The following is a 13223-nucleotide window of genomic DNA, read 5'->3' as shown; positions in this document are numbered from 1 at the left end:
ATCAATCTGCAATCGGGCACACACCACTCGTAAAAAAAACCACTGAGAAAAGTCAGTCTCTCCATATTCAAATTAAATGTTTTAGTCCACAGCCTTTGCGCCTTCAGGAATAATGTAATCCAACATAATTTAAGCAGCAAATTGCTCAAAGAGCCTGCAGGCTTACACACATTTAGATAAAGTAACTTTGTGTTGTTGATCTAATTAACTGTATTTGTTTCAATGTATTTACTTATAATTTACTGTTTGTCATTAGTTAGTAGGTCTAAATGATAAACTAGACAAGTAAGCTTCTTAAGAACCACTTGCAAATGCTTCCCAAGATGTACATTCAAGCAGTGAATACAGTAAACTGTATTGTAAAGTACATGTCTGTCTTTCATATACTGTATATGAAGGCCTTATACAGTATAACCTAGGTTTAATAAAAAAGGGATGTTTAGCCACTTAATGACTTACTGCTAAGCAACAAAGCTCTGGGGATAAGCCATTTAACCTTAAGACCCAGAAGAGGGTATCTAAAAATGGATCAGCACTATTACAATATGTTCCATGTGCTGAAGGGCAGCAGTGCGTGGTAACGTGCATAATCCTATTAATTAAAAAAATGTAAATAACATTTGCAAAAGCTTCTTAGAATTAGGGGTGGCAATTTATAACTGTGTGCTGCCTATATTATCCATTTATTATTAAAACGAGATTAAAGTGGATAACGCCAGGGCACTTTGAGTTACAAATGTTCCACAAAACAACCTACTCTACAGTGTTTTGGATTGGTCTTAGTGGTAAGGTAAGGGTTGGTAACTTGTCATGCTTTTATATGTTATATGTTGCAGTAATGCCATGCAAGCAAAAAGTAGTCAGCAGACATACCAGACACCAACAGAACAAATTAACAATTTACAGAGCAGATCCATGCATAATCCACAAAGGTCACCATCTTTCGAATTTTAAGAACAGGATGTCTGTTAAGAATTAATGGCCGCATCTGTTTGGTGTCTGTAATCGTGCTGTGATGGAGGGACATGGACATTTAGTCACAAGTATTGTGTGCTTCATGTTGGTTCACCACCATCTGCTGCTACCCAAAGGTAATAAAATCTATTAAGCGGATATGGCTGCTTCACATATCTGTTCCTCCACGTAAACAAATATATATATTTTCACATCTCATCAGCCACATGGCCTTTCTGGAGCGCATAATTTCAGCAGCATTGGTTCAACACAAGCAAACTCTGGGCCAGTTTTGACATTCAATGTTTAAATAGCAAACCAATGCTGGTGACATGCCACATATTTATGGCTGATGTAATGTGTAAAAAGTACTTTTAGTTTTTATGTTGGACAGATATGCGAATGAGACATATTGTCTGCTTATTCATTTTGTTACTTATATTCTCCAAAACGCTTATGAATAGTGTTATGTACCCAAAATGTGTTCAATTTTGGGGGGAATGTGGACAGTTAGCTGACCAGAATGGGGCAATTATTTTGCACTTCAGCATCTTGGACACCCAGTACCCTATGCTGGAAATAATATAAAATGTGGTTTAAATGTTATTACCCAGACCCCACAAATGGAATCAATATGTGGGTGCGGGTTGCTATTGGCGAATCCCTCTATCCACCCCCATCTGTGACAATGTAATGTGGGGTAAAGTATGGGTACTGCTACCTCTTCCAAGATGTCTTGCCAATGTAGAAGAGTAGGCCAAATACCCACTAGAGCAGCGTTCTTTGCAATCTCAATGGTTTCAAATGTGTGGCAGCCCTGACACTCTCTTATTGACAAAAGTGGTCCCTCTCCGAAAATTAATGAAGAACACTGCTCCAGTCATCAGTGGAATGAACACGGAATTGCAGATCCTGCACCTCTACCGTTACATTTTACCAATCTTTGAAAATATTTTTTGAGATCCACACTTATCTGCAAATAAACACAAATATAATTCTAGATTTGAAGTTTTCGTGACTGCAAGGATCCATACGCTTTGGTTCTTTCGGTAAAGTCACGTAGGTGAAAATAAAAATTATAATAATAAAAGAAAACAACTAAATTAAATCACGACGTTTCGGGCGCAACACAAGCATCCGTCACCAGGTGGGGACAACCACAGCGAAAACAGTTGCTGAGGTATACCTGAGGTATGCCTCAGGCATACCTCAGCAACTGTTTTCGCACCTGATGACGAACGCTTGTGTTGCGCCCGAAACGTCGTGATTTAATTTAGTTATTTTCATTTTATTTATTATTATTTTCACCTACGTGACTTTACCGAAAGAACCAGAGTAAACACAAATATAATTAATTTTGCGCTTCTGGGACACCGCAACTGCGTGACTCCGCAACTGCGTGACTCAACCGTGGATAATCATGAAAAGGACACATTTTTCACCACGTATCCACCAAAATATAAATAGGATGAGCACATCGGCGACTAACATGATTTTATGCAGATATTTGTGCCACGGATAATAGAAGTCACGAGCTATAAGACGGTGGATAAGGGGATCTCCACTGTACACAGTAATACTGATTAGAGCATTATTGTACTCATTAGTTTGTCTTCCATGAGATAGGCAACATTTGTGTGGTGCATTCCAGGCAGAGTGGCAGTCTGCGAATGTGCTTTCGTGCAGCTGTTTCCATGTGTAGTACCGTCGAATACAGGTCGACACCCGGGGTTGAGGCACACTGAGTTTTATTACAACAACCGTCGTGACATACACACTTGAGGGGGTATCGGCCCCCTCACCCGTCTTTCTGGGGACACCTCTCCTAGCTAACCCTAGCCTGCCTCAGAGTCCTCCTCTCGTGGACTAGGGGAGGCTATCTTGGCCCGACACTGGTCAGTCGGGCCCGGTACTCAGAGTCCAGACCAACCCTGGCTCTGGCTCTGGCACCACGCCACTGGCTCGAGCCTGCGCGGTCCTGACAAGGACGGCGTAGCAGGGGGAGACCAGGGCTCTATCTGGGACGTCTTCCGTCTTCTCTTCTTAGCTAACCCAACTCTCCCTAGCCCCCCGATACATTCCCCTTTTATACATCCCCCTCCCTGAGGGGTGGGGCCCCGGGGGATCGTAACGTCCGAAGCGCGGACGTCGTAGAGGGCACCTGCCCGTGCACTGACGTAGCCCCGCCCACTGTGCTAGTTTCCCGTTGGATCCCATACATATCAGCTCGACACATATTCCCTCCGTAAGACCCCTACATCACCCCCCCCTGTACAGCTCGCAGCCGTCCCGGCTGCAACATCGACAATAAAAGTTTATTCAGCCCTCGATACCCCAGCGTGTGCCTCATTTTTTTTCAACAATAACGCAACGAGCAGAACAACAGGAAGAAAGAAAAAAAAAAATCCGACGAACCCCCCCCGCGAATAAATACGAAAACCGTAGGACGAGCGTATATACACGTGTATCTTTACCTGGAGTCCCCCTCCAGCCCCCCACAGACGACGCACAACACACACAACACACACAACACACACAACACACACAACACAATAATCGTACAACGCAGCGCGGCACGTGCCGGGAACACAGCACGGACGCCCCACACCGTGAGCACAACATGCGAATGTACACCGGAAGGAGAAACCACAAAAGACTCAAAAAAAAAAAAAAAAATTTCTTCTCTCTTTTTTTTCACAAGAGTCTGCGCATTTTTGCGCGCGTCCTCGCCGCCGGCCCGTCACACGGGACAGGCGCGGCCGGCAGGTCGTCGGCCGGCAGGTCGTTGGCCGGCAGGTGTTCATCACAGAGCGAGTCTGTTGCCGACGTCGCAAGACCCTCAGCATCACCTGCGGGGGTCGTCGGGCGTGAGCCCGTCACTCCCGGTGCGCCTGGGGGTGGGACAGCCGGCAGCACGTTAGGCGGGAGCAACGGAGAAGACCCCTCTGAGTCGGACGCCCCCCCACATGCTTGGCCACGCGCGTGTGTAGTGGGATCTCGCACCGCAACGAAGGGTTTTAGCCTGGCAGGGTGTACAAACCACCGGCGCCTCCCCCATTGAATGCGCACGCACTGAGGTCTCAGGACCTCAACCACCTCGACGGGACCCCGCCACGGTCGCAGCAGTTTAGAGGAGGACGCGAGCGGTACCTGGGGACAGTGCAACCACGCCCTGTCCCCCGGCTTCCACTGTATTACATGCGCGCGACCCATTCTGAGGCGCTCATTAGCCCTCTGCCGCCTGGCAGAATTTTGCATGGCCGCATCCCGAGCCTCCGTTAATTTTTCCAGGTTGAATTTAACGTGTTCGGCCAATTGAGTTTTTCCTTGCGGCGCCGGGATCTGCAGTTGGGCCTGAACAGGTGGCTCCGGTTCGCGGCCATACATAAGGAAAAAGGGGGAAAATCCCGTCGCAGTATGGGGGGCCAACCGGTATGCTGACAGGACCCCCTGAATTTTCAAATCCCAATCCGTCTGTGAGTCAGAAACGTGCTGCGACAGCATCGACGTGATGGTACGATGCAACCGCTCGACCATCCCGTCGGTTTGTGGGTGATATGGAGAGGTGCGAATCTTTTTAGTGCCAAGGATGTCACAGACCTGTTTGAGCAATTTGCTTGAAAATTTTTTACCCTGGTCGGTCAGCAGCCTCTCGGGAGCACCTTTGTCAAGGACATATCCCTGGACAAAGGCCTCCACGATGGCTGCCGCCGACTGGTTGGCCAGGGGCCAGGCCATAGGCCAGCGCGTGAAATATTCAACCCCGGTTAGCAAATACCTATTTCCCCTAGGGGTGGCGGGGAACGGTCCTAGAATGTCCAGCGCGACGAGTTCGTTCACCCGGGAAACCCTGATAGATTGCAGGGGCGGGTTCGACTCCTTCGCTGGTGGTTTGCGCTGCGCACATCTAGGGCACGATGCTAACAGATCCCCGACATCCCTTGTCATGCCCGGCCAAAAGAAATCAAGTTGGAGCAAGGCCAGGGTCTTTTGGGTACCCAGGTGGAGGAGGCGCTCGTGAGCGGCCCACACCACCCTACCCCGTAACCCCGAAGGGACCACTAGCCGGTGGCGATGGGATTTCCCGTCCCAATGCATTAACAACCCACCGAGCATTTCCCATGCGTCGGCATCACCCCTCCCCCGCCCCCGGTCCCTGACGCGGCGGCGCAACGCAAGGAGGGAAGTATCTTCCATTTGCAACCGGCCCCATTCCGTAGCAGGCAACCCCAACAGGGAATCAGAACCCTGTTGTGCGATAGAATTAGTCATTGATGCTGCGTCATCAGCAGCCGCCAAGACCGGGACAGGCAATTCAGCAGGATGCCTGCACCGACCCGACCCCAGGAGGCATGCGCATTCGGGGGTGGTCGGCATGCGTGACAGGGCGTCCGCGTTGGTGTGGCGAACGCCCTTACGGTACGTGGTCTGAAAATCAAAATCCTGGAGAACCTCCAGCCATCGAGACAATTGTCCCGATGGTTGTTGGACTCGCAGGGCGTACTGTAGCGCTGCATGGTCTGTACGGACGGTGAAACACTGTCCGTACAGATACGGCCGGTACTGCTGGATGAAGTAGACAATTGCCAGCAGTTCCCGACGCGTGACACAATATCGTTGCTCCGCCGGAGACAACACTCGGCTACCGTACGCGACCACCCGTTCGACGCCCTCGACCACCTGGGACAGCACGCCCCCAATACCTGTGTTGCTCGCGTCAGTATCGAGCAAAAAGGGTTTTGAGAAATCTGGATAAACCAGGGGAGGGGCATTAACCAGAGCGTCCCGAAGTGAGCGAAACGCAGCCTCCTCCTCCTGTCCCCAATGGAAACGGACCCCCTTTGACGTCAAAGCGTGCAGGGGTTTAGCAATGGTGGCAAAGTCCGCGACAAAACGTCGGTAGTATGACGCGAAACCCACAAAGCTCCTGACCTCTCCCACCGAGGTGGGAGTCGGCCAGGAGCTGACGCACTGCGTTTTGGCGGGATCGGTAGCAATACCCGAGCGCCCTACGATGTGCCCCAAATAACGTACCGATTCGCGCAACAAATGACACTTTTGGGGTTTAAATTTCAAATTAGCAGCCCGCATTTTGAGGAAAACGGCCCGCAACCTCTGGAGATGCTCGTCGAATGTTCTGCTAAAGACGATAACGTCGTCCAAATAGATTAAACACGAATCCCACTGCAATCCAGCCAAAACCAATTCCATCAATCGCTGGAAAGTCGCCGGCGCCGAGTGTAATCCCATCGGCAACCGGTTAAATTGGAAGAGACCATGTGGCGTACGGAAAGCGGTTTTAGGCTTAGATTCATCATCCAGAGGAAGCTGCCAGAATCCCGAAAGCAAATCCAATGTGGAGAAGAATCGCGCCCCCGCCAAGGCGTCGAGTGATTCATCAATACGGGGAAGCGGGTATGCGTCAGCAACGGAAATTTTGTTGAGGCGGCGAAAATCGACGCAAAACCGCAACGATCCATCCTGTTTCTTTACCAGAACGATCGGTGCTCCCCACGGGCTGGTAGAGGGAGAAATGATATCGGCGGCTAACATGTCATCAACAGCCGATTTGACATGGTCCTTCTCGGCGGGACTCAGCCGGAAGGGATTTTGGCGTATGGGCGCGCTGTCACCAGTATCAATATGGTGACGCAGCAATTGGGTGCAGCCCAGATCGAATTTGTTTTGACTAAACACATCGGCGAATTCGCGCAATAGTGTCCTAAGTTTTTGACGCTCTACATCCGACAGGTCCGTCGATCCCGCACAAAGCGCCTCAAGCCACCCTTCATCGGTGTCCGAATGTGGAGTCGGCAGAGTGGCAGCATGCACGTGATTTGCGACAGACTCCTCACAGGGCACCGGCGTTGCGTGAGCAAGCACGGTCCCCTGGGGAATTACCACGGCCTGCGACCCCACATTGAGGACCGCGATGAAGGGGTCCCCGTCCCCCCTTACAATGGTCTGAGCGGGAATCAAATGCGGCCCGCTAACCCCAGCCCTAGATGGGCCGAGCAGGACACCCTGGTCCCCAACACCCTTAGCGAAGGGCCTACGAAGCTTCAGGGGTACCAACATTTGTGCCCCTGGCGGCACGCGAACCGTCTGAACTACAAACGCGGGTACCGTCGCGAGCGCCGAACGATCCGTAGTAGGGGAAGGCAAAAACGCCATCCGCCGTCCCGACGGGAGTTCAATGCAACCCTGATTAATCATGATCCGAATCGGCATCTTGCCCAAGAAATCCGTCCCCAGCAGGCACGGAACCGCCAGCGAGGAGGACACAAAAATAGGGCCGGACAATTTAATATCACCGATCGAAATTTGCGCGCGAATCTGCCCCATGATACCCAGTGAGCCCCCGTTAGCAGCGTAGAATGGCACATTAACCGGTAGCAAGGAACGACTTTGGACAGGGAGAATGTTGTATATTAGTTCCGAAATGATGGTTGCCGACGCACCTGTATCGACGAGGATACGCACTTCGACCCCGTCAATATACCCTACTACGGCCGACGAGCCCGACGGCGCAGCTAGAACGCGATGGGCCAACACGGACCACTGGGCTGGTTCGAATTTGGTCCCCATAGTGGTTCGTGTTGGCCCCATGGTGTGCAATGTTGGCCCCCCGTTCGTTGCGGTGTGTACATGTGTAACGGGTGTGTGCTTTGGCCAAACATGTGGGGTGCCGCGACTCGCCGGGTCATGTCGGTGGAGCTTGGGAGGAGGAGGAGGAGGGCCGGCGTCCCGGCGAGGCGTCGTCCCCCGCTGTCGAGGGGAACGGCACCCCAAGGCGACGTGGCCCCGGACGCCGCAGTTATAGCAGCGCGGGAGCGCAGGTGGTGAAGACGGGCGGTCGGGGCGGGTCGGGCCATCCCGGTCCGCCCGCGCCCCCATCCGTTGCTGCTGTCGGAAGTCGGCGGCGTAGACCTCCTCCGTCGGTGAGGTGACGGCAGCCACCGTACGGCCGGCAGCTGCCCTGCTGGCCTTCCTTCGCTGCGACAGGAGGTTGGCGTGGAGGAGGCGCGCCGCTTGGAGGGAACCCATCTCCACGTCCTCCTGCGCGACGATGGCGACGTCCAGGTCGTCCACCAGCAGAAGGATCTTCTCGGTGACCATGGCGTCGATGCCTTGGTCATCCATACGAGGGAAGGCCGTCTTTGCGAGCGCCAGAAGGCTGGTACGGTAGGCGAGGGGCGACTCCTTCGCACCCCGCTGGCGGTCGTAGAATCGCTGCCTACACTCGGCCGATGGTCCGTAAACCCCAGCCAGCAATTGCAGCGCCATCTGAAGAGTAGAGCGCTTGTCCCTCGATGCGGACGTAAGAGCGGCGAGGGCGTCGCCGTCAAGGAGCGCCGGTAGTGCGCAGAGGGCTTCGTCGTCTGACCACCCCGCCATCTCTTGATGCGCGAGGAAGCGCCGCTGAAATCCCCCCCAGTCGCCCTCCTCAGCCACGAACTCCTTCAGCGGGGGTAGTCTTTGGTGTAGTGCCGCGACCGCCGTGGAGGGCCGCACTTTGATGTCCCCGCGACTCGGCCGAGCGTCAGCACGAACGGCAGCTGTAATCGCCTGTCGCGCAGATAGTGACGCTCCGTCTGAAGGCGGTGACGCGGCAGCTCCAGCGGAGTCGATGTCGGACCCCAAGCTGAGGTTGGCCACGCCCTCGGCAGCTGCTGCGGCGATGGCGGGACTTTCAAAAGTGCCGTCGTTAGAAATGGCGGGAAGGTGCAACGGCCGTCGGCTGTCCTCGCCTCGCGGTGGTCCAGCAGCCCCCAGCCGAGTGATGGTCTCGAGTGTGGCGGCAGCAGCGTATAGCAGCTCCGCCAACCTCGCGTGCGCCAGCCGCAGCCCGTCGGACAGCGACTCCCCTTCCTCCCAATGGCCCGGTAAGGACGCATTCGGTCCCAGCTGCTCGTTGGCCCCCTCAGCCGTCTCTGGTACCTCCTGCACCCCGGCCCGAGCTGTTCGGCGCGTGTCCATGTTCGTTGTTTACTTCTGACGCCAGATGTAGTACCGTCGAATACAGGTCGACACCCGGGGTTGAGGCACACTGAGTTTTATTACAACAACCGTCGTGACATACACACTTGAGGGGGTATCGGCCCCCTCACCCGTCTTTCTGGGGACACCTCTCCTAGCTAACCCTAGCCTGCCTCAGAGTCCTCCTCTCGTGGACTAGGGGAGGCTATCTTGGCCCGACACTGGTCAGTCGGGCCCGGTACTCAGAGTCCAGACCAACCCTGGCTCTGGCTCTGGCACCACGCCACTGGCTCGAGCCTGCGCGGTCCTGACAAGGACGGCGTAGCAGGGGGAGACCAGGGCTCTATCTGGGACGTCTTCCGTCTTCTCTTCTTAGCTAACCCAACTCTCCCTAGCCCCCCGATACATTCCCCTTTTATACATCCCCCTCCCTGAGGGGTGGGGCCCCGGGGGATCGTAACGTCCGAAGCGCGGACGTCGTAGAGGGCACCTGCCCGTGCACTGACGTAGCCCCGCCCACTGTGCTAGTTTCCCGTTGGATCCCATACATATCAGCTCGACACATATTCCCTCCGTAAGACCCCTACACATGGCTTAGCAGTCGTGTAAATGTGTGATCGTAGCGTTCAGACTTTGAAAGCCACTCTAACAACACCGTGTGTGTCCCGGCCTCCTCCCGTGTCGATGCCTATAAAATTGTGCAAAGCAGATAATGACTCACAAAGACACACGGGGGGCATGTGTGTGTATCTCCAAGCACATAGCCGCCCCTGCCTAAAGGTTAAATATTAACGCCGTTCCAAAGACCGCTTACCTGGGACGTTCAGTGTCCCCAGAGGGGTCAACAACCATGGCCATCACATCTCAAATCCACAAATGGCTGCGTTGTTAATGTACGTACGTGTTTGTGCCAATGCAACAGCGTTTCAATATTAACGCCGTTCCAAAGACCGCTTACCTGGGACGTTCAGTGTCCCCAAAGGGGTCAACAACCATGGCCATCACATCTCAAATCCACAAATGGCTGCGTTGTTAATGTACGTACGTGTTTGTGCCAATGCAACAGCGTTTCATATTCTGGCTTGCCGGCTTATGACATTGGCAGCTGTAAAGAGGAATTTGCCCTGCCTCTGCTTTTAGGTTCCGTTATGTTAAAGCATTTTTTTTATTTGCTTAGCGTTGCGTGTGCCTACACTGTATCTGTGTGGGTCTACATCGGTTTCCAGTGTGAATAATACACAATGCAGCGCTTTATATTAAGAAAAAAGTAAATTTGAATGAAATATTTGAAGGCCTACGCTATATTGCATGCGTTGCCGTACAGTACTTCACTGTCCTGTATGCAGTCTATACTATACAGTGGCGTATTGCCGGCACTGCATGATGTACAGCAGTACTATGTGGACTATGTACACAGCTGTTTCACTATAAATGTGGTTGTTTATTGAGAAGCCAGAATGTCTTAAGGGATGAACATCGCATTACCGATGTGGGTGGCCTCAGGGAGGATCCTGACATCAGGGCTTTACCAACACAGTACAGTAACTATAATAGACCTCATATATTATACACAGTTGTATAGTGTTACACACAACACCCACCATACATAGCCCTGTGCACATACACACAGGGCAAAAGATACATGTCAAGATCGTTATATATGAAAAATTATTGATGATGGCTCATCATGTACAGAATTGCAATCTAGAACGTTTTCACAAGGTCATCCTCGGCAAGATCAGTATATAAAACAATATCAGTACATCAAAGAATACATATAGTCATAACCAAGATGTTAAAAAAATAACAAAAAAATAACCGTCAATATCAACGCGAATTAATCAGCATCACAACCACCACCACCACCACCACAAACCCCACCATAATAAACACGTCGACATCACCACCACCACCATCAATAAACATCGCCATCGTCACCACCACCCATCATCATCATCACCCTCCACCATTTGTCCAGCACACTTCGCCCACAAGAAGCACCGTGCCCGGCGTGCATTCTTGCACAACACGACACCACCATTCACAAACCACATTGCCTGCGCTCACCAGCTCAGGGAGATTATTAAACATTTCTAAACATGTCATATAGCAGTTACCTGCTCTCCAAGGTCCGTGGCCACATTGGTGACGGCCAGGGGCACGAGGAACCTCAGCAGGGGCCAGTAGTCCCCGAGCAGGGAGCCCGGCACGGCACCCATCCCACACGCCTCCGAAGCTCACGGGGCTGCGAAAAAACAACAGCAGCAGCGGCAGCTTTCTCAATCTCTCTCTCTGTCTCTGTCTCCTCCCCCACCTCACACGGAACCTCCTTCTCTCTTGTCTGGCTCCTCGTGTCTCCACCGTGTGTCTGCGTGTCTATATCTGTCCTCACCCCCACCGCCTCCTCCTTGCGTGCTCTGTGCTACCCACCCACACACCCACGCCGCCACCGCCGCCGGTCGCAGACGTTGGGCATGAAGCCCTCCCTCCTCAATCTCGTACAAACCCGTGTGTGTGTCTCTGTGTCTGTTTATATCTGTCCTCTCTCTCTCACTCTCTCCCCTGTCTGCCACGTCGTGTGTCACCACCCCCACCCCCTCCTTGCGTGCTCTGTGCTCTCCATCCACCCACGCCGCAGACATTGGGCATGAAGCCCTCCCTTCTCAATCTCTCAAACCCGTGTGTGTGTGTCTCTCTGTCTCTCTATCTCTGCCCTCTCTCTACATCTTGTTGTGTCGTAGCCGTCGGCCTCCAGCCCACCACCCTGTCGTGTGCCTGTGTGTTGTTGTTGTTGTTGTCTACCCGATCACAGCTGCTTGGGGGGCAGTGATGGGGTGGCACTTGCGCAGCGTGGCAGCTGCGTCAATGCTCACAGCAGTGGGCTGGGCTCTGTGGGCTGCGAGTTTGTTGTGCGTTTGTGTGTGTGGGAGGGTGGTGTGGCTGAATTGTGTGTGGGGGGGGGGTGGCTGGATTGTGTGTGTGGTGGTGTGGCTTGATTGTGTGTGTTGGAGCAGTGAGGCTGGATGTGACTGTGTGTGTGTGTAGCAGTGTGGCTGGATGTGACTGTGTGTGTGTAGCAGTGTGGCTGGATGTGACTGTGTGTGTGTGTAGCAGTGTGGCTGGATGTGACTGTGTGTGTGTGTAGCAGTGTGGCTGGATGTGACTGTGTGTGTGTGTAGCAGTGAGGCTGGATGTGACTGTGTGTGTGTGGAGCAGTGAGGCTGGATGTGACTGTGTGTGTGTGTGTAGCAGTGTGGCTGGATGTGACTGTGTGTGTGTGTAGCAGTGTGGCTGGATGTGACTGTGTGTGTGTGGAGCAGTGAGGCTGGATGTGACTGTGTGTGTGTGTGTAGCAGTGTGGCTGGATGTGACTGTGTGTGTGTGTAGCAGTGTGGCTGGATGTGACTGTGTGTGTGTGTAGCAGTGAGGCTGGATGTGACTGTGTGTGTGTGGAGCAGTGTGGCTGGATGTGACTGTGAGTGTGTGGAGCAGTGTGGCTGGATGTGAGTGTGTGTGTGTGTAGCAGTGAGGCTGGATGTGACTGTGTGTGTGTAGCAGTGTGGCTGGATGTGACTGTGAGTGTGTGGAGCAGTGAGGCTGGATGTGACTGTGTGTGTAGCAGTGTGGCTGGATGTGACTGTGTGTGAGTGGAGCAGTGTGGCTGGATGTGACTGTGTGTGTGTGTAGCAGTGAGGCTGGATGTGACTGTGTGTGTGTGGAGCAGTGTGGCTGGATGTGACTGTGTGTGTGTGTAGCAGTGTGGCTGGATGTGACTGTGTGTGTGTGGAGCAGTGTGGCTGGATGTGACTGTGTGTGTGTAGCAGTGAGGCTGGATGTGACTGTGTGTGTGTGTAGCAGTGAGGCTGGATGTGACTGTGTGTGTGTGGAGCAGTGAGGCTGGATGTGACTGTGTGTGTGTGTAGCAGTGTGACTGGATGTGACTGTGTGTGTGTGGAGCAGTGTGGCTGGATGTGACTGTGTGTGTGTGTAGCAGTGTAGCTGGATGTGACTGTGTGTGTGTGGAGCAGTGTGGCTGGATGTGACTGTGTGTGTGTGTGTAGCAGTGAGGCTGGATGTGACTGTGTGTGTGTGGAGCAGTGTGGCTGGATGTGAGTGTGTGTGTAGCAGTGAGGCTGGATGTGACTGTGTGTGTGTAGCAGTGAGGCTGGATGTGACTGTGTGTGTGTGGAGCAGTGAGGCTGGATGTGACTGTGTGTGTGTGTAGCAGTGTGGCTGGATGTGACTGTGAGTGTGTGGAGCAGTGTGGCTGGATGTGACTGTGTGTGTGT

At 52.9% G+C, this 13223-nt stretch overlaps 1 protein-coding gene across 3 annotated transcripts in view; it reads right to left on the bottom strand.

Annotated features, from left to right (window-relative positions):
- The window catches only part of ANKH (ANKH inorganic pyrophosphate transport regulator), a 29430-nt gene extending 17570 nt beyond the window's left edge, over positions 1-11860 (bottom strand). Inside the window, exons 1-2 of one of the 3 annotated variants that reach the window (XM_078860303.1) lie at positions 11737-11860; positions 11052-11179 (exon numbers count right to left, since the gene is read on the bottom strand). In XM_078860303.1, coding sequence (XP_078716429.1) covers positions 11052-11153 — 102 coding nt within the window. In that variant the 5' untranslated portion in view covers positions 11154-11179; positions 11737-11860. Of the gene's footprint in view, positions 1-11051; positions 11180-11326; positions 11668-11736 lie in introns of those variants that run through there. The other 2 variants (XM_078860302.1, XM_078860301.1) reach the window with 2 other exon arrangements.
- Positions 11861-13223: the final 1363 nt, after the last annotated feature.

This window comes from Lampetra fluviatilis, chromosome 10 (genome assembly GCF_964198595.1).
Source record: "Lampetra fluviatilis chromosome 10, kcLamFluv1.1, whole genome shotgun sequence".
In the NCBI taxonomy this organism is placed as follows: domain Eukaryota; kingdom Metazoa; phylum Chordata; class Hyperoartia; order Petromyzontiformes; family Petromyzontidae; genus Lampetra; species Lampetra fluviatilis.
This window is presented reverse-complemented; position numbering and strand designations above follow the sequence as displayed.